Source organism: Salvelinus namaycush, chromosome 4 (genome assembly GCF_016432855.1).
Source record: "Salvelinus namaycush isolate Seneca chromosome 4, SaNama_1.0, whole genome shotgun sequence".
NCBI lineage: Eukaryota > Metazoa > Chordata > Actinopteri > Salmoniformes > Salmonidae > Salvelinus > Salvelinus namaycush.
The window spans coordinates 14,207,958-14,233,292 of NC_052310.1; the positions used below are offsets into that span (position 1 = coordinate 14,207,958).

The following is a 25,335-nucleotide window of genomic DNA, read 5'->3' on the forward strand; positions in this document are numbered from 1 at the left end:
TAACATACAGTACCAGTCAAAAGTTTGGACACAGCTACTCATTCAAGGGTTTTTCTTTATTTTTACTATTTTATACATTGCAGAATAATAGTGAAGACATCAAAACTATGAAATAACACATATGGAATCATGTAGTAACCAAAAAAAGTGTTAAACAAATCAAAATATATTACATCTGAGATTCTTCAAAGTTTGCTTTGATGACAGCTTTGCATTCTCTCAACCAGCTTCATGAGGTAGTCACCTGGAATGCATTTCAATTAACAAGTGTGCTTTGTTAAAAGTTAATTTGTTGAATTTCTTCCCTTCTTAATGTGTTTGAGCCAATCAGTTGTGTTGTGACAAGGTAGGGGTAGTATACAGAAGATAGCCATATTTAGTAAGACCAAGACCAAGTCCATATTATGGCAAGAACAGCTCAAATAAGCAAAGACAAATGACAGTCCATCATTACTTTATAACATGAAGGTCAGTCAATACGGAAAATTTCATGAACTTTGAAAGTTTCTTCAAGTGCAGTCGCAAAAACCATCAAGCGCAATGACGTAACTGGCTCTCATGAGGACCGCCACAGGAAAGGAAGACCAGGAGTTACCTCTGCTGCAGAGGATAAGTTCATTAGAGTTAACTGCACCTCAGATTGCAGCCCAAATAAATGCTTCACAGAATTCAAGTAACAGACAGGACACATCAACATCTACTGTTAAGAGGAGACTGTGTGAATCAGGCCTTCATGGTCAAATTGCTGCAAAGAAACCACTACTAAAGGACACCAATAAGAAGAAGAGACTTGCTTGGGCCAAGAAACACGAGCAATGGACATTAGACCGGTGGAAGTCTGGCCTTTGGTCTGGAGTCAAATTTTAGATTTTTGGTTCCAACCGCCCTGTCTTTGTGAGACGCAGAGTAGGTGAACAAATGATCACCACATGGGTGGTTCCCACCATGAAGCGTGGAAGAGGAGGTGTGATGGTGCTTTGCTGGTGACACGGTCAGTGATTTATTTAGAACTCAAGGCACAATTAACTAGCATGGCTACCACAGCATTCAGCAGCGATACGCCATCCCATCTGGTTTGCGCTCATTGGTTTTTCAACAGGACAATGACCCAACACACCTCCAGCCTGTGTAAGGGCTATTTGACCAATAAGGATAGTGATGGAGGGCTGCATCAGATTACCTGGCCTCCACAATCACCCAACCTCAACCCAATTGAGATGGTTTGGGATGAGCCAACAAGTGCTCAGCATATGTGGGAACTCCTTCAAGACTGTTGGAAAAGCATTCCAAGGGTGGCTACTTAGAAGAATCTCAAATATAAAATATTTTGATTTGCTTAACACTTTTTTGGTTACTACATGATTCCATATGTGTTTTCATAGTTTTGATGTCTTCACTATTATTCTACAATTAGGTGTGTCCAGACCTTTGACTGGTAATGTAAATAACGGAAAACTGGACACTCAAGACATCTGAGGAACATTACAGGTAACATCACAAAATGGCATGGGGCATACCAGGCTAATGTGCCAGTGTTCTCAAGTTGGACATCATAGTATTGCAGGGCAGTTGAGCTGTGGAGGCTATAGACCTTGACTTGAGAAATTACTGAAGACATGGAGTACGTTTAGGTTAAGGAATAAAGGTTTGACATGCATAGGCACACTGTCAGGGCTCTTCAACTCTGTTCCTGGAGAGCTACCGTCCTGCAGGTTTTCCTTCCAACCCCAGGTGTAACTAACCTGATTCAGCTTAGGTGCGCTAGTATAGGGGTTGGTGCAAAAACCTACAGGACGGTAGCTCCCCAGGAACAGGGTTGAAGAGCCTTGCTGTAGAACCTATGCATGGTTGGGAATGAGACTTTTCCACATAACCCCCCCACACTTAGAAGTGCAATCAGATGGCACAATGCAGGCAAAATACAAGTAAGCAGACATGATCTTAATTTGAGCCAGTTTGATACATCAGGAAAATAATCCTGCAGCAACAGTTTGTATTATGTGGATTATAATAAATTGACATTTTTGTGGTGCTTGATAGATGTTTCATTAGGGCAAATCAAGTCTGAAATTTCAAAGTGGAAATTACAAACATTAGAAGCGTTGTAAAAACTCAAATAAACAACCAGTTTGCATTTCCTGCTTAGCAGGAAAATTCACAGCAACAAAAGAGTGATCAAATTAAGATCCTACATCTGTACTACAGTATTCTGATTGTATAAAATGATTGATGGGTTATACAGACTTTACTATACCAGGCTCAGAATCCCTTATGTACTGTGGTGTGGTGCCCTGCGTGTTACAAAGTCAGTGTTTGTTCTTGTCACAGTGTGAATGTTTGAGTGCTGCGTCAGGAGAGGCACACAATCGTCTCCCATATCCTTGTTGACACAGCTGTGGCTCAGTAGTTGACAATACAGTTGCTAATGTAGGTTCAGTACGTAGTGTAATGTAACCAAACATCCATTTCAATCATTAGACAAATGCGCTTTGGTACTAAAATGTCATGATTTCTTAATTATCTGCTGGATCTCTGGAGTCCGGCAAGCTCATTCCGGTTGGTCTCTGAAGATGCGCTGGGTCCATTCCTACTCCAGCCCAAACACAATCTTGTTTATTGTATCAGCAGGGCGTCCTCGGACCCGGGCTGCCTTCTCATCAATGGCCCCTTCGTCCTTTTGTAGCACTGAGTCAAACAAGTTGATGCAGAAGGCAAATCGGCGATACCACGCTTTTGTACATTTTGGAACTTGCATCATAATGGAACCCCAAATAACATCATACAACTTATTGACCACTTAATCTTTTGTTAATTTTCTGTCTTATTTTTCAATTTGGAGTGCAGGATGTTTAAATGAAATAGCCGGTCACTGGCGAAAATAAATACATTTTTCTCATGTGTCGATCACAGTTATAGGCCAATGGCTATTGGACCAGCCTGGCCTCATCTAGCCTTAGTTGTTTTAGTTCTTCTAACCTTATGTACATTTCCAAACCTTTGTCATCAGTTGTGTGGTTTTTTATTGGGCACATGCAATTTCTTCTGTCCTAGACAAATCTCCTTGTCTGCTTGCATGCACCTCCCCTATATGCACCTCCCCTGTCTTCACTCAGGATCTCAGCGATCACTGCCTGCATCCGTAATAGGTCTGCGGTCAAACGACCACCCCTCATCACTGTCAAACGCTCCCTAAAACACTTCAGCGAGCAGGCCTTTCTAATCGACCTGGCCGTGGTATCCTGGAAGGATATTGACCTCATCTCGACAGCAGAGTATACCTGGTTATTCTTTAAAAGTGCCTTCCTCACCATCTTAAATAAGCATGCTCCATTCAAAAAATGTAGTACCAGGAACAGATATAGCCCTTGGTTCACTCCAGACCCGACTGCCCTTGACCAGCACAAAAACATCCTGTGGCGTACTGAATTTGCATCGAATAGCCCCCATGATATGCAACTTTTCAGGGAAGTTAGGAACCAATATACACAGGCAGTTAGGAAAGCTAAGGCTAGCTTTTTCAAACAGAAATTTGCATCCTGTAGCACAAACTCTGGGACACTGTAAAGTCCATGGAGAATAAGAGCACCTCCTCCCAACTTCCCACTGCACTGAGGCTAGGAAACACTGTCCCACCGATAAATCCACGATAATTGAAAATTTCAATAAGCATTTTTCTACGGCTGGCCATGCTTTCCACCTGGCTACCCCTACCTCGGTCAACTGCCCGGCACCCCCCACAGCAACTCGCCCAAGCCTCCCCCATTTCTCCTTCACCCAAATCCAGATAGCTGATGTTCTGAAAGAGCTGCAAAATCTGGACGCCTACAAATCAGCCGGGCTAGACAATCTGGACCCTCTCTTCCTAAAATGATCTCCTGAAATTGTTGCAACCCCTATTACTAGCCTGTTCAACCTCTCTTTCGTATCATCTGAGATTCCCAAAGATTGGAAAGCTGCCTCGATCATCCCCCTCTTCAAAGGGGGAGACACTCTAGACCCAAACTGCTACAGACCTATATCTATCCTATCCTGCCTTTCTAAGGTCTTCGAAAGCCAAGTTAACAAACAGATTACCAACCATTTCGAATCCCACCGTACCTGTCAATGGTGCACCTCAGCCACGCTCAAGGTCCTAAATGATATCATAACCGCCATCGATAAGAGACATTACTGTGCAGCCGTATTCATCGACCTGGCCAAGGCTTGACTCTGTCAATCACCACATTCTTATCGGCCGACTACACAGCCTTGGTTTCTCAAAAGACTGCCTCGCCTGGTTCACCAACTACTTCTCTGATAGAGTTCAGTGTGTCAAATCGGAGGGAATGTTGTCAGGACCTCTGGCAGTCTCTATGGTGGTGCCACAGGGTTCAATTCTCGGGCTGACTCTCTTCTCTGTAAACATCAATGATGTCGCTCTTGCTGCCGGTGATTCTCTGATCCACCTCTACGCAGACGACACCATTCTGTATACTTCTGGCCAATCTTTGGACACTGTGTTAACTAACCTCCAGATGAGCTTCAATGCCATACAACTCTCCTTCCGTTGTCTCCAACTGCTCTTAAATGCAAGTAAAACTAAATGCATGCTCTTCAACTGATCTCTGCCCGCACCTGCCCGCCCGTCCAGCATCACTACTCTGGACGGTTCTGACCTAGAATATGTGGACAACTACAAATACCTAGGTGTCTGGTTAGACTGTAAACTCTCCTTCCAGACTCACATTAAGCATCTCCAATCCAAAATTAAATCTAGAATCGGCTTCCTATTTCGCAACAAAGCATCCTTCACTCATGCTGCCAAACATACCCTCGTAAAACTGACCATCCTACTGATCCTCGACTTCGGCGATGTCATTTACAAAATAGCTTCCAATACTCTACTCAACAAATTGGATGCAGTCTATCACAATGCCATCCATTTTGTCACCAAAGCCCCATATACTACCCACCATTGCGACCTGTACGCTCTCGTTGGCTGGCCCTCGCTTCATACCCGTCGCCAAACCCACTGGCTTCAGGTCCTCTACAAGTCTCTGCTAGGTAAAGCCCCGCCTTATCTCAGCTCACTGATCACCATAGCAGCACCCACCCGTAGCATGCGCTCCAGCAGGTATATCGCACTAGTCACCCCCAAAGCCAATTCCTCCTTTGTCCGCCTTTCCTTACAGTTCTCTGCTGCCAATGACTGGAACGAACTGCAAAAATCACTGAAGTTGGAGACTCATATCTCCCTCACCAGCTTTAAGCACCAGCTGTCAGAGCAGCTCACAGATCACTGCACCTGTACATAGCCCTTCTGTAAATAGCCCATCCAACTACCTCATCCCCATACTGTATTTATTTATCTTGCTCCTTTGCACCCCAGTATCTCTACTTGCACATTCATCTTCTGCACATCAATCACTCCAGTGTTTAATTGGTATATTGTAATTACTTCACCACCATAGCCTATTTATTGCCTTACCTCCCTTATTTGCACACTCTGTATATAGACTTTTTTCTACTGTATTATTGACTGTATGTTTGTTTATTCCATGTGTAACTCTGTGTTGTTGTATATGTCGAACTGCTTTGCTTTATTCTTGGCCAGGTCGCAGATGTAAATGAGAACTTGTTCTCAACTAGCCTATCTGGTTAAACAAAGGTGAAAAAAATGTAAATAAAATAAAAGACCTACAACACCTATATCTTAAGAATACCATGGAATATATATATTTTTTTTTTACACCTTCCAAAAGCATAATCAGTGCTCTAACTCCCCCTTGCGCTGGTCTGGAGCAATGAAGCAGTGACGCAGGGTAACGTACTAAACCACAAATTACCTCTAAGTCCTGCGGCATAATCTCAAAACTTTTAATTGAGGAACAACTGTACCCAACACTTTTGTGACAAAACCATCAGTAGGCCTAGAGTTGAAAATGCGATGGAAATCCATTTAACTTCAAAATAAATGTTTATGTGCACTACGTATTTATGCACAGACTTTTATCTGCAACAAGTCAATTAGATGGAAACACAACTGATGGTTGAGCATTTTAAGCAGCTAGGCTGGCTATCTGTGGAAAAAAAGAGTAGTATTGTCACGCCCTGACCTTAGTTATCTATGTTTTCTTTATTATTTTGGTTAGGTCAGGGTGTGACGAGGGTGGGTATGCTTGTTTTGTATTGTCTAGGGTTTTTGTATGTCTAGGGGTGTTTGTAAGTCTAGGCATATGTATGTCTATGGTGGCCTGAATTGGTTCCCAATCAGAGGCAGCTGTTTATCGTTGTCTCTGATTGGGGATCATATTTAGGTTGCCATTTTCCCTTTTGGTTTTGTGGGTTCTTACTCTATGTTAGTTGCCTGTCTGCACTAGCCATATTAGCTTCACGTTTTGTTCAGTGGTCGTTATATAATTAAAGAAGAATGTACTCTTATCACGCTGCGCCTTGGTCTCCTCCCTACTACGCCTGTGACAAGTATTATTTCAAGTTGGTCTGGTCCACAGAATTATCACGGACTCAGCCCTCAGGTACTTATCCAACTTTTTTACCTTTGTTAGAGATGTCCAACAGCATAATAACAGAGCCAAAGACTCTAATATTCACTGTTTTAAATATATGAGTCTATCTGGTATTAAGGCATTTCTATATCCCAGCACTGAGTGGAACAAACTACCACAGCAACTCAAAGCCATACCAACCATAACCACTTTTAAAAAGAATTTCAAAAGATGGCTATTGTGTGAACAGTAAACTTGTTTTGACTATCTGTGTAATTGTATATGTATTTATGTAAAAAAAAAAAATAGGGAACACAATGTAAATAAGTCCTGACTATTATGCAATCTCGGTCACTTAAAAATCTTTGTACTGTATGTACAGTGAGGGAAAAAGTATTTGATCCCCTGCTGATTTTGTACGTTTGCCCACTGACAAAGAAATGATCAGTCTATAATTTTAATGGTAGGTTTATTTGAACAGTGAGAGACAGAATAACAACCCCCCCAAAAAAATTGAATTTTTTTGTTGTTATTCTGTCTCTCACTGTTCAAATAAACCTACCATTAAAATTCACCCTCACTGTACCTATGTATTTTTTTTCACTCATGTATGAATATTGTAAGATAATACACAACGCAGAGAACTAGAGGTCAATAGGGAATAAACAATCAATGGAAATAGTTATTTTTCACATCTTTTCCAAATATGTGTAAGAATTTCAGTCCGGAACTCATACCTACATGTGTCAAATTCTCATTTGTCCAATTCATCTACACATTGAGCTTGAATGTAATGAGTGAGCTGAGAGTCGGGTGGCAAGTTCAGGGAGTGAGTGTTTTTAATAAATAAATGAAACAATAAACACGTAACACGTAACACAAACAACGCACCGACATGAAAACAGAGTCAATAACACCTGAGGAAAGAACCAAGTGGAGTGACAGATATAGGGAAGATAATCAAGGAGGTGATGGGGTCCAATTGAGTGTCATGAGGCGCTGGTGCGCGAGACGATGGTAACATTTGTGTGGGATAATCAGCAGCCTGATGACCTAGAGGCCGGAGAGGGAGTATACGTGACACTGAAACAGGAGACTTGTTATTTGGCCATTGGCCCAATTTTAGTGCAAGGAATTCTAATTGGTCAACCACAGGCTAGGGTTGGGGGTTATAAATTACATCCTGTTACTTTGTTCTGTGGAGAAAATCACTGAGAACAAGGGAGAATGAACAACGACCATCTACTTCCCAGCTTGATTCCTTCTCTTTAAATAAACCTATGTTTCTCCCCCTGATTTGCTTTGGAGTCTGTATTATTGAAGAGTAACATCAACTGCTAACACTCACAAAAAAAAATATTTTACAAACAAATAAAAAAAAATGAATGGCACCGGCTGCCGTTTTACATGCTCCTAACCAACTTTGATATTTTGTGTGTTTTTCGCATTGTTTGTAACTTATTTTGTACATAATGTTGCTGCTTCCGTCTCTTATTACCGATAAGCGCTTCTGGATATCAGAACAGCGATTACTCACCTCGAACAGGACAAAGATTTGTTCTTTAATGAGACCGATGCGAAGCATATACTGCTTCTCTGAGACCAAGCCAAAATCTGTGTAATTTGCAGGAAGAAAAGTCGGAAATACAGGGGGCGGAGATCAGGGTGCCTTATGAGAATTCGTCGGCGAGTGGGTAACCCGCCTCTCCCATCCGTTCTATTGGCCCACGTGCAATCACTGGAGAATAAACTGGATCTCCGTTTGAGACTATCCTACCAACGGGACATTAAAAACTGTAATATCTTATGTTTCACAGAGTCGTGGCTGAAGAACAACACGTATAATATTTAGTTGGCTGGGTTTTCCGTGCATCGGCAGGACAGAACAGCTACGTCTGGTAAGATGAGGGGTGGGGGTGTGTCTATTTGTCAATAACAGCTGGTGCGCGGTGTATATTAAGGAGGTCTCGAGGTATTGCTCGCCTGAGGTAGAGTACCTCATGATAAACTGTAGACCACACTATCTGCCAAGAGTTTTCATCTATATTTTTCGTAGTCATCTATTTACCACCACAAACCGATGATGGCACTAAGGCCGCACTCAACGAGCTGTTTTAGGCTATAAGCAAACAAGAAAATGCTCATCCAGAAGCGGCACTTCTAGTGGCCGGGACTTTAATGCAGGCAAACTTAAATCCGTTTTACCTCATTTTTACCAGCATGTCACATGTACAAACAGAGGTGGAAAAAACTCTAGACCACCCTTACTCCACACACAGAGACTCATACAAAGCTCTCCCTCGCCCTCCATTTGGCAAATCTGACCATAATTCTATCCTCCTGATTCCTGCTTACAAGCAAACACTAAAGCAGGAAGTACCAGTGACTCTTTCAATACGGAAGTGGTCAGATGACGTGGATGCTACAGGACAGTTTTGCAAGCACAGACTGGAATATGTTTCGGGATTCATCCAAAGGCATTGAAGAGTATACTACCTCAGTCACCGGCTTCATCAATAAGAGCATCGACGACGTCGTCCCCACAGTGACCGTACGTACATTTCCCAACCAGAAGCAATGGATTACAGGCAACATCCGCACCGAGCTAAAGGCTAAAGCTGCCGCTTTCAAGGAGTGGGACACTAATCCATACTATTATAAGAAATACCGCTATGCCCTCAGACGAACCATCAAATAGGCAAAGAGTCAATACAGGACTAAGATTGAATCCTACTACACCGGCTCTGACGCTCGTCGGATGTGGCAGGGCTTGCAAACTATTACGGACTACAAAGGGAAACCCAAGCGCGAGCTGCCCAGTGACGCAAGCCTACCAGACGAGCTAAATGCCATTTATGCTCGCGTCGAGGCAAGCAACACTGAAGCATACATGAGCACCAGCTGTTCGGGACGACTGTGTGGTCATGCTCTCCGTAGCCGATGTGAGCCAAGACCTTTAAACAGGTAAACATTCACAAGGCCCCAGGGCCAGATGGATTACCAGGATGTGTACTCAGAGCATGCGCGGACTAGCAAGTGTCTTCACTGCTATGTTCAACCTCTCCCTGACCGAGTGTCTAATACCTACATGTTTCAAGCAGATCACCATAGTCCCTGTGCCCAAGAAAGCGAAGGTAACCTGCCTAAATGACTACCGCCTGTAGCACTCAATTCGGTAACAATGAAGTGCTTTGAAAGGCTGGTCATGGCTCACATCAACACCATTATCCCGGGAACCCTAGAACCACTCCAATTTGCATACCGCCCCAACAGATCCACAGCTCCTTTTGTCCACTTGGACAAAAGGACCCTGGGACTAACCACTTCCCTCTGCAACTGGATCCTGGACTTCCTGATGGGCCGACCCCAGGTGGTAAGGGTAGGCAGCAACACGCTGATGCTCAACACGGGGGCCAGTCATGCCAAATAGTGCCCCCCTGCCAAAAACTGTCCCAATTGGATTCAATGAGTTATAGGTGTTGCTAGGGTTGTTGCTAGAACATGCAAAATTCTGACTGGATTACGTAATGAACAAAAGCATCCGTTGCTATGCTGGTTGCTTGGCTCTATTTTACCTCGTAGTGGTCAGCAAGGAAGGAGGATACGGGCATTTCTAGTTCTATTTCACCGCATAAACGTTTGCTTAGTCCGCGCAAAATTATTACCTCAGAATTGCTCTCCAAGGATGGTGTTTTTGACGGTGACAACCTGCTGACTACCTGCTGTTTTAGAGGACCGAAAAGACTGGAAAGAACACTTTCTTTAGCATATATTTGTCAATATAAGTAATTATTGTTAAATAGGAATAAATAATTTAAGCTGTTTTTAGATTGGCGTTGCTAGGTACTGTACTTATTTACCTCAGCCTGCGTAGTCACCTAGCCAGCTACAGTAGCTAGCAAGTTTTAGACAGCTAATGTTAGCTAAATAAAACTATCTAGCTACTGTAACGTAAACTCACTCACTTTTGTACATCGCCTTGGTCCGTACAATTATTTTAGCGCCCCAAAAACGTAATACTTCCAGATCAACTGTAATGTCAATACCATTGTAAAGCACGATTTCTCCCCTTTCCAACAGAATCAATTACATGACCCCCACGCTGCCCGTTTCTGCATGATTAAAGAAGGCAATGAGCCCCGTCGGGTCTTTTTAAAAATGTCAGGTGGGGAAGTGAAACTAATGCGTGATAGTGAGAAGGAGAGATGTTGTGTGGGAAAATGGCTTTTTTTTCACTCGATCTGTCCAACTTATCACCTTATCGCCTCTAAAATGTAAATAAAACACTATAAAGAGTTTATATAATGTGTCATTACATACCTATTTGAAGGTTTGTGTCGAATTTGAATCGGGTTTTTAGGGCGGTGCTAAAGTGATCTTAGAAGTAAACAGCGGCTTTGAGAATGATGATCGCATGCAATGATGACGCAAAAAATGACTAGGTATCCCCCCTTACCCCCGTCACTGTCCATTTCTTGTTTTTAAAGGATGAGAGAAGTGCTACACCTGGTGGGGAGAGATTGTAAGACAGAAATAGTTGCTTTATGCGTGCTGTATGTTACGACATGACACGTCACGATGTAACGGAGGGTCCATTTTTCAACTTTTCTCCAATACTATAGAGCCATTACCATGTCGATCAACGCTTGAATAGAAACGTAGTTCACACCCCCGATTTTGAAGTCAACACAGTCGCTACAGTCCCATTAGTTTTCTTTGTAGCCTCGTTTGAATGTTGCCGTTGCGCACATTTGTACGGAATGGGGTTAGTTTACGTTAACTGTTATTGTTTGTTTCTGTTTGTATGTAGCTTGCACTTTAATGGCATCCCTCGAGGATATTTGATTTTATCTTTCTAACCAGGTGACGTACTATGAAGACACCACTGATCTCGACCAGAGGGGCAAATTTCAGAGAAATTCACAATTCAGGGTAACTTTAAGCAGTTAACTTCTATTAGATAACAGGACTGATTTAGCCATGTACAACCATTTTTTCAACAACCATTTTCCATCTAGCGAGTTGCTAGCTATATACATATAGTTCAGTGGAGGCTGCTGAGGGGAGGATGGTTCATAATGTCTGGGCTGGAGTAAATGGAATGGTATCAAACACGTGGTTTCCATGTGGTTGATACCATTCAATTGACTCCATTCCAGCCACCTGATCAATCAAATGGATAGGTGTAAGCAATTATGGTAATTCCAAATGCCCTTAACTAGGTGTCTTCGCTAGACAGACACAGAGAGGGGGGGTGAAAAAGAAAGGATGAAAGTGAGCGAGGGAGAGAAAGACAGAGAGAGGTGGAGAGAGAAAAAACAGACAAAGGCTGCAATGCAAATGTACTTGAGCCTTTCAACAACTCTTCTCTTCAAATCAAATTTTATTTGTCACATTCGCCGAATACAACAAGGTGTGGACCTTACCGGGAAATGCTTACTACAAGCCCTTCATCAACAATGCAGTTCTAGAAATGGAGATAAGAAAATATTACTAAATAAAAATACAATCAAAAAGTAACACAAGAAAATGACATAACAATAAGGGGTATAGGGGTACCGGTACCGAGTCAATGTGTGGGGGTACAGGTTAGTCGAGGTCATTTGTAAAGTGACTATGCATAGATAATAAACAGCGAGTAGCAGCGCGGGCGGGGGGGGTCAATGTAAATAGTCCAGGTAGCCATTTGATTAATTGTTCAGCAGTCTTATTGCTTGGGGTTAGAAGCTGTTAACTTCTCTGATCTACGGATACCGGATGCGGGTTTAAATTCGACAACATACGGTGATCGCCAAAAATAGTCGTATTAAACATTGCTGAAAATACAAGTGTCTCACATGCTTCAAAAGCCTAGAATCTTGCTAATCTTGCTAATCTGCTAATTGTCAGATTTAAAAAAGGATTTACTGCGAAAGAATACGATGCGATTATCTGAGCACAGAGCCCCATACCAAAATACTTTTTCAACCAGCACAGGCGTAACAAAATCACAGATTGCAATGAAATAAATCGTTTACCTTTGAAGATCTTGCTCTGTTTGCAATCCCAAGGCTCATTGTTACACAATGAATGGTCTTTTGTTCGGTTAAATCCATTTTTATAGCCTAACACGAAACATTTTGTGAACGCTTATCTCGTTGAATTTCGTGTCATTCAATTTTCGGCAACATTCGACGTAAATACACAGACTAAACCTGACTTTATCCAGTCATGTTTGGTTTCCTTGCAATCAACTGTTTGTTTGTAACACAACCAAACTTGATGGGTCATTTCGCGGGACGTATTGACCCAAAGAAACCGATTGGAAGACAAGTAACGACCTCATTGTGCACCAATTATATGACCGCTGTTTTGTTGATTGACTGTATTTTAACCCAATGACCACTGATCGTCTTGAAATCTAGCTGGGTAGATAGACAATGCGCAGAGGTAAACGGCAATATGTAATGTTTGTGTTTTGGGAGACCAACCCATGTAGTAAACTCCGGCGTAAAGACCGTCATTCGCCATTGAAGATTCATACTGGAAGGAGCCAAACTCATTACGCACAGCACTGTTTCGGTAAGAAGCATCTTCAGCTGTTTATTATATCGAATATCATGGCGATAAAGTCAGGGAAAGCTAAATCTAAGACTAGATATACGAATGTAGACAAAATTATAGAGGAAATTGATTGTGAAACATATGCTTTTGGAAGACGACTCAGTTAGCGACCATGACTCAAATGGAAGCATATTTTTTGAACGGAGAGGACATTGTTTTGGACTGGTAAGTTCTTCTCATGCTAATGCCGTTGTTTGAAATTAATAATATAAAATATTATTTGTGATTGTTTTTACATTTTATTTGCAATATACAAAAATGTAATGAAATGTGTAAAGTATACTTCCTCCAGCGGCATGCTTCCTCAACTCAGTCTATATATTATGGATTAGAGGGAGCATGGTCGAGATGCGTGTGTCTGCCGCCAACGTGTCCATCCCCAACGTGTCCATCCCCCTCTGAAGCTGGTTCATCCAGCTGGACCCCTGCTGTCTCTGGCTCCACACCTCCCGGGCCATCTTGAGGTAAACTGTTCATATTTACTCTTGAGGGCTATATAAATTGATTTGATAGAGGACTGAGGGTCTTCCAAATATTGAAAGTGTGTAAATAGTTACCCATGTTGTTTTGTAAAAGTGTTTTCCCATTTATTTATTTTTCTCCATTTTTTTGGGGGGGTGTGTTAGAATACCATTTTGGTATTTTGTATATAGTTATTTGTTTCAAAATGTATACCTTCACCAATTTGGCCACTTGGGTACATTTGGGCTACTTGTGTGGGACACCTGGGTGACTTCATGATAAATGTCATGTAGCACACTCATTTTGGAAGTTATCATTCTGAAACTTTGCACAAGTACTGTTGCCCTCTTATGTTTTTCACTGAAATTGTCCCCATATTCATATCTGAATGTTTGTTTCATCTTGTTCATTTTAAAGATGATGATACAACAATTAAAAAGAAAATGTATGGTTTTTTCATTGTATTATCTAAACCAGATCTATTGTGTTCTCCTACATTCAATTCACATTTACACAAACTTCAGAGTGTTTTCTTTCAAATGGTACCAAGAATATGCATATCCTTGCTCCTGGGCCTGAGCTAGAGGCAGTTAGATTTGGGTATGTCTTCAGGCGGAAATTGAAAGAAGGGGGGGGGGTAACTGTAAGAGGTTTAAGGAGTCTTTTGGTTCGAGACTTGGCGCTCCGGTACCGCTGCTGTGCAGTAGCAGAGAGAACAGTCTATGACTTGGGTGACTGGAGTCTGACAATTTTTGGGGCCTTCTTCTGACACCACCTGGTAAATAGGCCCTGGATGTCAGGAATCTTGTCCCCAGTGATGTACTGGGCCGTACGCGCTACCCTCTGTGACGCCTTATGGTCAGATGCCGAGTAGTTGCCATACCAGGCGATGATGAAACTGCTCGGCATCTGACCGTAAAGCGGTCTCTTCCAACTTGTTAGGCAATCATTTCTACCTATGGGGCAAGGATGGCCAGCTACACAGGAGGGTGGATTTTACTTAGGAGGAGAAGGAGGCCGTGCTGACCGAGATGCATGCTGGCCATTTCGGAGTGAAGCGCATGATTGCCAAAATCAACCTACGCTCCTTCTGATGGGAATTGTCAAGGAGGGGGACAGCTGGGCAAGTGAAATAACCTTTTGTTTATCAATCACATTCTATTATATCTGAAATTATTATGATTTCAATGAATGTCATATCAGAGAGCACACAATGTTTCAATTTGTCACTTTTTGCTTAAAGGTCAGTACCCTGTCTAGCCTGCCTGAAGTTTGAGAGGGCGAAGACTGTTGCGCCGGAGTTGAAGCCCATCAAAGTTGTTTCACCATGGCACATGATCGGTAAATGTCCCAATTCAAATTTTGCCCTGATAAGTTGTTTTGTAATGGTTGCTTTATTTGACCACAGCAGAGTTCAATATTATAGAATGTGTGTGTTTCAGTATCCTTACAAACATGAAAATCTGTATACTGTATGACACAGATACGGTAATAATAAAGTCATCTTCTCTCTAACACTTTAAATGTTAGGGGTGGACCTCATCGGACCCTTTACAAAATCCTGGAATGGCAACAGCTGGTGTCTGACGGCAACCGATTACTTCACCAAGTGGGTGGAGGCAATACTCATTAAGGTCTGTAAAGGAAGAGAATGTGCATAACTCTAAATTCCCTCCATAACCCACTAAAAAGGGTGCTTGGAACCAAAAATATATTTTTCGTTTTGTATGATACCCATCAAGGACGAGACTCGCGAGGCCACCTCCAAGGCAATGGTAGACATCTTCAACACCCACGGTTCTCCTGAGGTCATCTTGCGTGACAGGGGTCATGAACGCTGGAACAAGGTACGAATGTTATATGTCATATTCTGTCACAATGGTTTGTTTTATTTATTTTTTACAAAAATGTTGTTTCCATGGTACATAAGACATATTTCAATATCTTACATTGTCAATAGATATCGCTTTCCTACCCCCTCCTCCAGGTTTGGTGAACGGACCAACCAGACTCACAAGACTGACATGGGCAAGTCCCTTGATTGGTACCAGGAAGGGTGGGAGAACAACCTGAAGGTAATTCTCTTTGCACACAATAGCAGCATCCAGGCCTGCACCGAGTACGGACGGGAGCCGCAGCTGTCGACTGAGGTAAACAATGCAATTGTATACAGTGCCTTGCAAAAGTATTCATCCCCCTTGGCGTTTTTCCTATTTTGTTGCATTACAACCTGTAATTTAAAATGATTTTTATTTGGATTTCATGTAATGGACATTCACAAAATAGTCCAAATTGGTGAAGTGAAATGAAAAAAAATTACTTGTTTCAAAAAATTTAAAAAATAATAAAACAGAAACATGGTGCGTGCATATGTATTCAACCCTTTTGCTATGAAGCCCCTAAATAAGACCTGGTGCAACCAATTACCTTCAGAATTCACATAATTAGTTAGATTGCACACAGGTGGACTTCATTTAAGTGACACATGATCTGTCACATGATCTCAGTATATATACACACCTGTTCTGGAAGGCCCCAGAGTCTGCAACACCACTAAGCAAGTGGCACCATGAAGACCAAGGAGCTCTCAACAGGTCAGGGACAAAGTTGTGGAGAAGTACAGATCAGGGTTGAGTTATATAAAAAATATCTGAAACTTTGAACATCCCACAGAGCACCATTTAAATCCATTATAAAAAATGGAAAGAATACCAAAACTCATGGACCAGGCAAGGAGGACATTAGAGAGGCAACAAAGAGACCAAAGATAACCCTGAAGGAGCTGCAAAGCTCCACAGTGGATATTGGAGTATCTGTCCATAGGACCACTTTAAGCCGTACACTCCACAGAGCTGGGCTTTACGGAAGAGTGGCCAGAAAAAAGCCATTGCTTAAAGAAAAAATAAGCAAACACATTTGGTGTTCACCAAAATGCATGTGGGAGACTCCCCACACATACGGAAGAAGGTACACTGGTCAGATGAGACTAAAATTTAGCTTTTTGACCATCAAGGAAAATGCTATGTCTGGTGCAAACCCAACACCTCTCATCACCCCGAGAATGCCATCCCCACAGTAAAGCATGGTGGTGGCAGCATCAAATCAAATTTTATTAGTCACATGCGCCGAATACAACAGGTGTAGACCTTACAGTGAAATGCTTACTTACGAGCCCCTAACCAACAGTGCAGTTTCAGAAAATATGGATAAGAATAAGAGATAAAAGTAACAGGTAATTAAAGAGCAGCAGTAAAAAATGTAATAACAATATATATACAGGGGGTTGCCAGTACAGAGTCAATGTGCGGGGGCACCGGTTAGTTGAGGTAGTATGTACATGTTGTAGAGTTAATTAAAGTGACTATGCATAGATGACGACAGAGTGCCAGTGGTGTGGAGAGGGGAGGGGGCAATGCGAATAGTCTGGGTAGCCATTTGACTAGATGTTCAGGAGTCTTATGGCTTGGGGGTAGAAGCTGTTTAGAAGCCTCTTGGACCTAGACTTGGCACTCCGGTACCGCTTGCCATGCGGTAGTAGAGAGAACAGTCTATGACTAGGGTCGCTGGAGTCTTAGACAATTTTTAGGGCCTTCCTCTGACACTGCCTGGTGTAGAGGTCCTGGATGGCAGGAAGCTTGGCCCTAGTGATGTACTGGGCCGTTCGCACTACCCTCTGTAGTGCCTTGTGGTCGGAAGGCTCAGCAGTTACCATACCAGGCAGTGATGCAACCAGTCAGGATGCTCTCGATGGTGCAGCTATAGAACCTTTTGAAGATCTGAGGACCCATGACAAATCTTTTCAGTCTCCAGAAGGGGAATAGGTTTTGTCCTGCCCGCTTCATGACTGTCATGGTGTGCTTGGACCATGTTAGTTTGTTGTGATGTGGACACCAAGGAACTTGAAGCTCTCAACCTGCTCCACCGATGAGAATGGGGGTGTGCTCGGTCCTCTTTTGCCTGTAGTCAACAATCATATCCTTTGTCTTGAGGGAGAGGTTGTTGTCCTGGCACCACATGGCCAGGTCTCTGACCTCCTACCTATAGGCTGTCTCATCGTTGTTGGTGATCAGGCCTACCACTGTTGTGTCATCTGCAAATTTAATGATGGTGTTGGAGTCGTGCCTGGCCATGCAGTCATGAGTGAACAAGGAGTACAGGAGGGGGCTGAGCACGCACCCCTGAGAGGCCCCTGTGTTGAGGATCAGTGTGGTGGATGTGTTGTTACCTACCCTTACCACCTGGGGGTGGCCCGTCAGGAAGTCCAGGATCCAGTTGCAAAGGGATGTGTTTAGTCCCAGGGTCCTTAGCTTGTTGATGAGCTTTGAGGGCACTATGGTGTTGAACGCTGAGCTGTAGTCAATGAAAAGCATTCTCACATAGGTGTTCCTTTTGTCCAGGTGGGAAAGGGCAGTGTGGAGTGCAATAGAGACTGCATCATCTGTGGGGATGTTTTTCATCGGCAGGGACTGGGAAACTGGTCAGAATTTAAGGAATAATGGATGGCGCGAAATAGAGGGAAATTCTTGAGGGAAACCTGTTTCAGTGTTCCAGCCAGATATTTGAGACAGGGACGGATGTTCACCTTCCAGCAGGAGAATGACCGTAAGCATACTGCTGAAGTAACACTTGAGTGGTTTAAGGGGAAACATTTAAAATGTCTTGGAATGGCCTAGTCAAAGCCTAGACCTCAACCAATTGAGGATTGAGCAGAATCAAGAAGGGAACCAAGTGCTATGACATCCGGGCAAATTACTTGGTTTGGAAGAAGGATGAAAGGAAGGTGAGACCTGGTAAACCTCACTCCTCTTTTGCTCCTAGCTGGGCTCACCATCTGTTAAAGTGAATATAAAAAAATATCTGATAACTATTTGCAATTGCACACAAAATAACCGGAAGCTAGTTTAATTAAGTTTCCCTAACACTTATATTTTTATCTTTGTCTTCCCAATGTTACCTCGGTGGAAGCCAACAATCTTCTACAGTTTGGGCAGTTGGGACAGTCGACCACTGAAAGCCCTGAAGCCCTTCACTTCAGTGAAGCCCAATAGACAAAGTACGTTACGTTTTGGGTGACATTTGAGAAGGCAAGAAATTATAGTTATGCTGAGCTTATAAAAAATGTACCTCTTTAATTTACCTCTCCAAATTACTATAGGACCATCGACTGTCTGAGCCCCCCAGGAGGTATCCCATCCACCAGAACCAGTGAGTTTGGATCAGTCTAATTCTCTGAGTCGGAGGGGGACCAGCATTCTCTGTGCTCTGAGTCGGAGGGGGACCAGCTTGAGTTAGGCTATACCTTCCAAAAGTGTTAAAGTACATATCTCCCATTTATAACACTGCACTAATCCATAAAATTCTCACAGTAAAGTGTAACCTGTGTTTGCTTGTTTACGTCTGTCTCCTACCCTGTTCCTTTTAACTCTGCTTCTGTTCTCCAGGACCTAGGGGTTCTGCCCAACACCTAGACGTGGGTCCAACTGATGTTCTCAATTACCAACCACCCTCCAACTTTTCATCACATAATCTACAGCTACTGTTGTCATGTGGTCATTGTCTGCTAAGAAAGTTGTTTTTCTCTGTGAGATACCCAGATGAACTAAAAACACTAGCACTGCAAACACTCAGAACAAAGAGAGCTGCAGTGCCTGGACTTTGCAGTCTCCTTCTTCAAGTCCCCCTTCCAAGACTGGCTGCCTGTTGAGAACAAGTGACAGACAGAACCGCCCACCCACACAGCAACCACCACCTCTATAATCCACACACCAGAATTCAGTATTTTAGTCTGATTGACATGTGAGTGTACAAAAAAATCCTGAAAATAAATGAATGACAACTGTACCAAAAACGATCAATGTTTGTGTATTAAAATCTTAAATATTGCCAGGTTGTTTTTCACAAGGTGTTGATTATTGTAAGTTGTAAAGTATCCTTTGGTGGTATTTATTTGTTCCACATTATTCATTGTTGTATCCTAGGACCTACAATTTATTCAACTACAAGGGTGTACTAATGAGCTATGCGAGAGAAATTATTATCATAAGAGGACTACTGAAATTATATTATTTCAGTGTAGATACAGACCACAAAGACGGCTAAGGTAAGTAACTTTAATGTGTCGTGCAGATTACACGTTTTCTTTGCCATATCCGAAAAGTAGCAGCGTTTAAGACAGGGATGTCATGTTGTAATGTTAAAAAGGTATGCAAAAGTAGTTCGAAGTAATGTTTTCATTTCATTAGCTACACAAAACGTGTTAACAGCGAAATTGTCGCTGAAATCAGCCTTGTTTGTATAGCAATGATGAAAAGAACGTCATTTAGGATGTAATGTTTTCCAAAATGCTAATCATTAGGTCATCACCCCGTTGATACAGCAACAGGTGCTTGATGCAGAGGGGTGCATGCTTAGTCCCCTCCTGTATTCCCTGTTCACCGACGACTGCGTGGCCAAGCACAACTCCAACACCATCATTAAGTTTGCCGACGACACAACGGTGGTAGGCCTGATCACCGACAACGATGAGACAATTTACATTGACCCCCCCCCCCCCCCCCCTTTGATTTTACACTTCTGCTACTCTCTATGCATAGTCACTTTACCCCTACCTACATGTACAAAAATCTCAACTAACCTGTACCCCCGCACATGGCCTCGGTATTGTTATGTTGTTACTTTTTATTTTATTTTTTACTTTACTTTATTTAGTAAATATTTTCATAACTATTTCTTGAACTGGATTGTTGGTAAAGGGCTTGTAAGTAACCATTTCACTGTAAGGTCTACAGCTGTTGTATTTGGTGCATGTGACAAATAGAATTTGATTTGATTTTACTGACAAATAAAATCAATCAATCCAAATGCAGCGGCCATTTGTTAAATGGAAAGAGACGTCTGTACCAAAACGTTTTCTGACATTTGGAGATTGGCAAGCCAAGCCTTTGATACTGGGTAGCCTTACAAATTAGGTAGGGATGCATTTTTGTTTGTCGAGATTGACAGTCTATTTATTGTGGTGTTGAAAACGCAAACCATAATATTGGTTCTGTGGTGCATTGGCACAGAAACCTGCTGGTGGAAAAGATGTAGCATATATTTTATAAACTGTAATTATAAATACGGCATAAAAATGTTGAATATCTGAATATCTGCTCGTCCGTGGTGATCAGCGAACCTTCAACCTTCTGGCCCGTCCGTAGCCCTGGGTAGCATCGACAGTGCCACAAAAGCATGCTGAAGTAACAAAGTCGATATTCACATTTGTAAACACACTACAGTTATTTTTTGTGTGATTGTAAACATTATTTAGAGTAAATGATGGGGGGGGGGGGGGGGGGGGGGGGGTCATGTGAAAATATGTTTAACTTGGGGAGGGGGATGCATTATTTTTGTTTAGGTCCCTAACCGCCAACATAAATTCTCCCAATAATTCTCCCTTGTTATTACACGGAACAAGCAACCTGGTCTCAGATAGAAATGTCTAATACTATAAATCTTCCAAGAGGAAGAGTACTTCATCCAATTCGTATGCTATTGTACGACCGGGTATTATGTATGATACTATAAATCCTGTAATTTGTATGCTATTGTACGACGGCTATTCCATTCATAATGTAACCTAAGGTAACTAAATGGAGTGACACAGATTTACATACAGAAAAATACAAATTGCCCTGAGATCATGTCAATGGACAGACCTGAAGAAATAACATATATGCACCTGTCACTGTAGCCAGCGTGGCACATCAACATTGAAGTTTCACATTTGAGACTGATATGACCAACTGGAGGTTGGAGAGTATTGACAATATGGTGTGCGTAAAAAGTCGTACCTTAAAAGCGATATCATAAAACTCCCCGCTGTTGCTGAGCGAGGGGCGGCTCGGATAGACCACTCCGTTGGATGGGGCCGCGGCTCCGATCCCTCTCCCACTTTTCCCGGTGTCTTTGTTGTTGTTCAGAGATGAAGTCGGGCTTTTGGAGCTCCCCTTGCCTTTCACGGTCTTTTTCCTGGACATGTTTCACTGTTATCGGTGTTCCCGCGTGTTCCCGCGTGTTGTCTATAATTATTTGTGCAATAACTAGGCTATAAATATGATGTTCACTGATCTGACACTATATCACTATCCTATGTTCTTTGGATAATCTACGATAAGAAAAACATTACTTTTCACCTGTGCGTAAAAATCATGAATGTAGACTACATATCCGCGTAGATCTTTACGATATGCGCATGTGCGAGTTTATAGCTTTCCTTGTCCGTTGGAAATTGGTGAGTAAATCCCCTGCCAGCTCAAACTGTGCAGAAATCTAAACAGACTCTTGACAGCACTCTCTCGCGCTCTCTTCCTCTATAGCACTACGTGTACAAACCGTGGCACGCACGGTTCACACCAATAAAAGGTACTAGCACACTAGGCGTTTAGTGCCCATTGCGTGTAGCAGGGGAGCGTCGTTACTACTTGTGGGAGTGTTGGTGCGTTTAAAGACACAGTGGTCAGTGAAAGCCTTGTAAGTAAGAGTATATGATGTGCAAAAACACCACAAATAAAAATTGATAATCACATGTTTGGTGCTCACCACAACAGATGCACATTATTTACCATTTATTTCTATTGGGCACAAAATAATCAGAATCTGTCATTGTCCCATTACTTTTGGAGCTCACTGTATATCTTTTATAGACAGTTATGTAAAGCTGAAACAAAAACTGGATAGTTGCATTTTCCCAGCCAATTGTTTTCTTCTTGAAAAGTCACTTTACTTTGACAGACTACTTTAAAGGGCGACGGAACTTCCTGATTTGGCCTAGTTATTCATCAATGCTCATTATGAAACGCTAGCGGCAATAACTGAAGGCAAACGAGAGTTGTCTTGGGGGTGTTTCTTGGCCATTCAATCACAACAAACAAGTGCAGTCGTGAGTACCTTACTGACAGCGAGGTACACTAAGCTAGCTTTGCTATGGAGAGAACAACGCTTTGAAGTTGAGTGAATGAAGATGGTCAGCTAATTCAGTTCTGTGTCTAGGCTAAAGCCTGCGCTGACCTTGTGTTTAGACAAGCTGACAGCAGCTAACGTAGCTTGGTGAAAGCTGCAGCTGGCTATCCTATCTAGCTGATATTTCCCTGTCAAATCAGTTATGGCAGGATAGCAAGAGCCAGCATTTGGAATGTATTTCATAAGACAGTCATTTAAAAAAACGCATTGCTACAAAAGTAGTTTGCAACTTACTTTCAACATTTCGTCACCTGTAAATACATTTGACCATAGAAACGATATCAACTACTGTGAGTTGAATGCCTGTGGACAGCTTAGCAGTCCTACAGCGCAATATTCTATAACTGGCTAGTTTCGTCTCTGCTTATATCTGCTGTTAGAGCTTTCCCAGAGACAAATGCCAGAGTTATTATCCCCACAGACTGTAGTGTAGACTACATGCGGACATTGCACAAACGTCACCCAGTTTGAGTGTAGCTACATCCCCCAAAATACAATACAATCTAATTGAATTGTGTTTGTTACAAAGACAAAACATATTGCTGTAAATATCGTTTTGATGTGCTTATAAAGACAGTATGCCTGCACTTTACCTAACAAATCAAAATCAGTTGTGTGTAGAGTGCATGACACTCCACCCTGGACATGACAGAGTTGGCCTCATGGGTCCAGCAGGCAGAGTTCAATAACTACAGGCAGATGTGAGATGCAGGAGGATGGCACTCTTCTCACACTGAGTAGCCTACAGAAGTAATGAATGCAATTGCTGAACTTGTGTATTATAAAAGTGTGTTGATAACTTTCAAGTGTAACAGTTCCATGTAGAACAAACCATCCTTCACATAATACTGTGGACGCAGTGTTCTGCTGATATAACAATGTGAAAATATTACACTTGTCTTTCATCTTCTATTGTTATTCACAGCCAACAGAGATACTGTACCTATCAACATGTTGTCTGGTGGTGCTGGGGTTACCTTGCCAAGCATGTCAGTCGTCAAGCCTTCCTGTATGGTGTAAGGGACACCATATAGCCTAAGACAGGAGTTCCCTGATATGATTGAAGAATACACAGCCCCCCCCCCCCCCCCCCCTATAGAGAATGCCATTCGATTTAATAATAACAAAATATGATTTGAAAAAAGTTATAGATTTGTCTTGTATAATTGTATTTCTGAGTGCAAGGTGTCTATTTATTCCGAAACATCAGCGTCAAGCCCGTCTGCCAGTCTGGACTCACATAACCAAGTGCTGGCTCCATACAGGTATCTGTGAACACATACACACAGTCACTCTTCTATTGCCAATGGCAGTTAGAATAGATGATATCTCACACACAAACAGATACTACGTTGATGTTTGAACAAGTCAGACCAAGTCTTTTGCCAGAGCCCCAATGAATGGCATAGCAGCATAGATCAGCTCCTGGCCTATCATCAAAGATACTGGTCGGTCGGTCACATCGGTCGGTCACATACACACTACAACGGTGGAAAATAAGCAATAAATAATGTCAGCTTACATATTATGTTTCACAATTGGTTTATAAAATGTATCAAAGTAATGAAGTGGGTTACCTTGTGTATTTGTACAAATGATGAGCCTTTGAAAGCTGTTGCCGCTGACAGGTGAAGGTTGCTGGCCGGATACTTGCCAACATGTGGCTGACTGTTCCATTCATAGGAATGCTCAAAGCGAGGGCATGTCTGGATGATGTTGATGAGGGCCCCCTTGCTGGTCTCTATGCTTCATGTTCGGCTGGATATCTCTCAAACAACTGCAGAAGGCAATATTATGAGGTGGTGTTGACTGGGAAGGCTTGTGACAGGGTCATGTAATAGACAGTCAAGGACGAAGCTTTTTGCTAATGCACTTCACAACCAAAATAGCTCTACTAGTAGTATCTGCTTGGCTGGGGAATTAGCCTACTACTTTATCAAGCTGGGTATTTTTTAATATAACTTTTCACATACACAATACCTGACATTGCTTATGAAGCAGTCTGTATTCAGGACAGTAACTCGAATCACTATCAGAGGTCTCATGATGGCATGTCCTTTTCAAAGAAATGAAGGGAGACTCTGGCAACAACGGAGGTTGTTGCCCGACAACTGAGGACTTGCCCGACAAGCTGTTAAAATAGCAACTGAACAGTGAAATCAATAATTTTCGGAGGTTGCTAAACCATTGCAATCACATTGCTGGACATATTATACCCACCTTTGATCCTTCTGGTAGGCTCCGGCATCCATTCATGACAAGGTGATCAGTCTGGCACCCAACAAGGCACTATGTCTAACAGTAAAACAGAGTAAACGATTGTCATCATCCCTCAATTATAAACATAGTTTGAGAAATAACGTAATCTCATTTGAAGCTAATTCTACACTTTACAGATCTAGATTGGATTAGATTCTGGCCGATAACGGCGTTACACTACGCAAACAACCAACATGTTTTGCTATGGCCCTTGGTTGGTCAAATAAATCACATTTTATGTGTCACATGCTTCATAAACAGCAGGTCTAGACTAACAGTGAAATGCTTACTTACGGACCCTTCCCAACAATGCAGAGAGAATGAAAATAGGAAATAATAAAAAAGTAATAACCCATAATATTAAAAGTTATAAATCCCAAATTACTAACGATAACTTGGCTATACATGGGGTACCAGTACTGAGTCGATGTGCAGGATACGAGGTAATTGAGGTAGATATGTACATACAATACCAGTCAAAAGTTTGGACACTCTTACTCATTCAAGGGTCCTTTTTTTAAAAACC

The 25,335-nt window shown here is 42.2% G+C and overlaps 1 protein-coding gene across 1 annotated transcript in view; it reads right to left on the bottom strand.

Moving 5' to 3' along the window:
• Window positions 1-21,900, bottom strand: part of LOC120045452 (ras-related protein Rab-26-like) — a 133,461-nt gene extending 111,561 nt beyond the window's left edge. Inside the window, exon 1 of the mRNA XM_038990335.1 lies at window positions 21,383-21,900. Within this exon, the coding sequence (XP_038846263.1) occupies window positions 21,383-21,568 (186 nt within the window). The 5' untranslated portion in view covers window positions 21,569-21,900. The remainder of the gene's footprint in view (window positions 1-21,382) is intronic.
• Window positions 21,901-25,335: the final 3,435 nt, after the last annotated feature.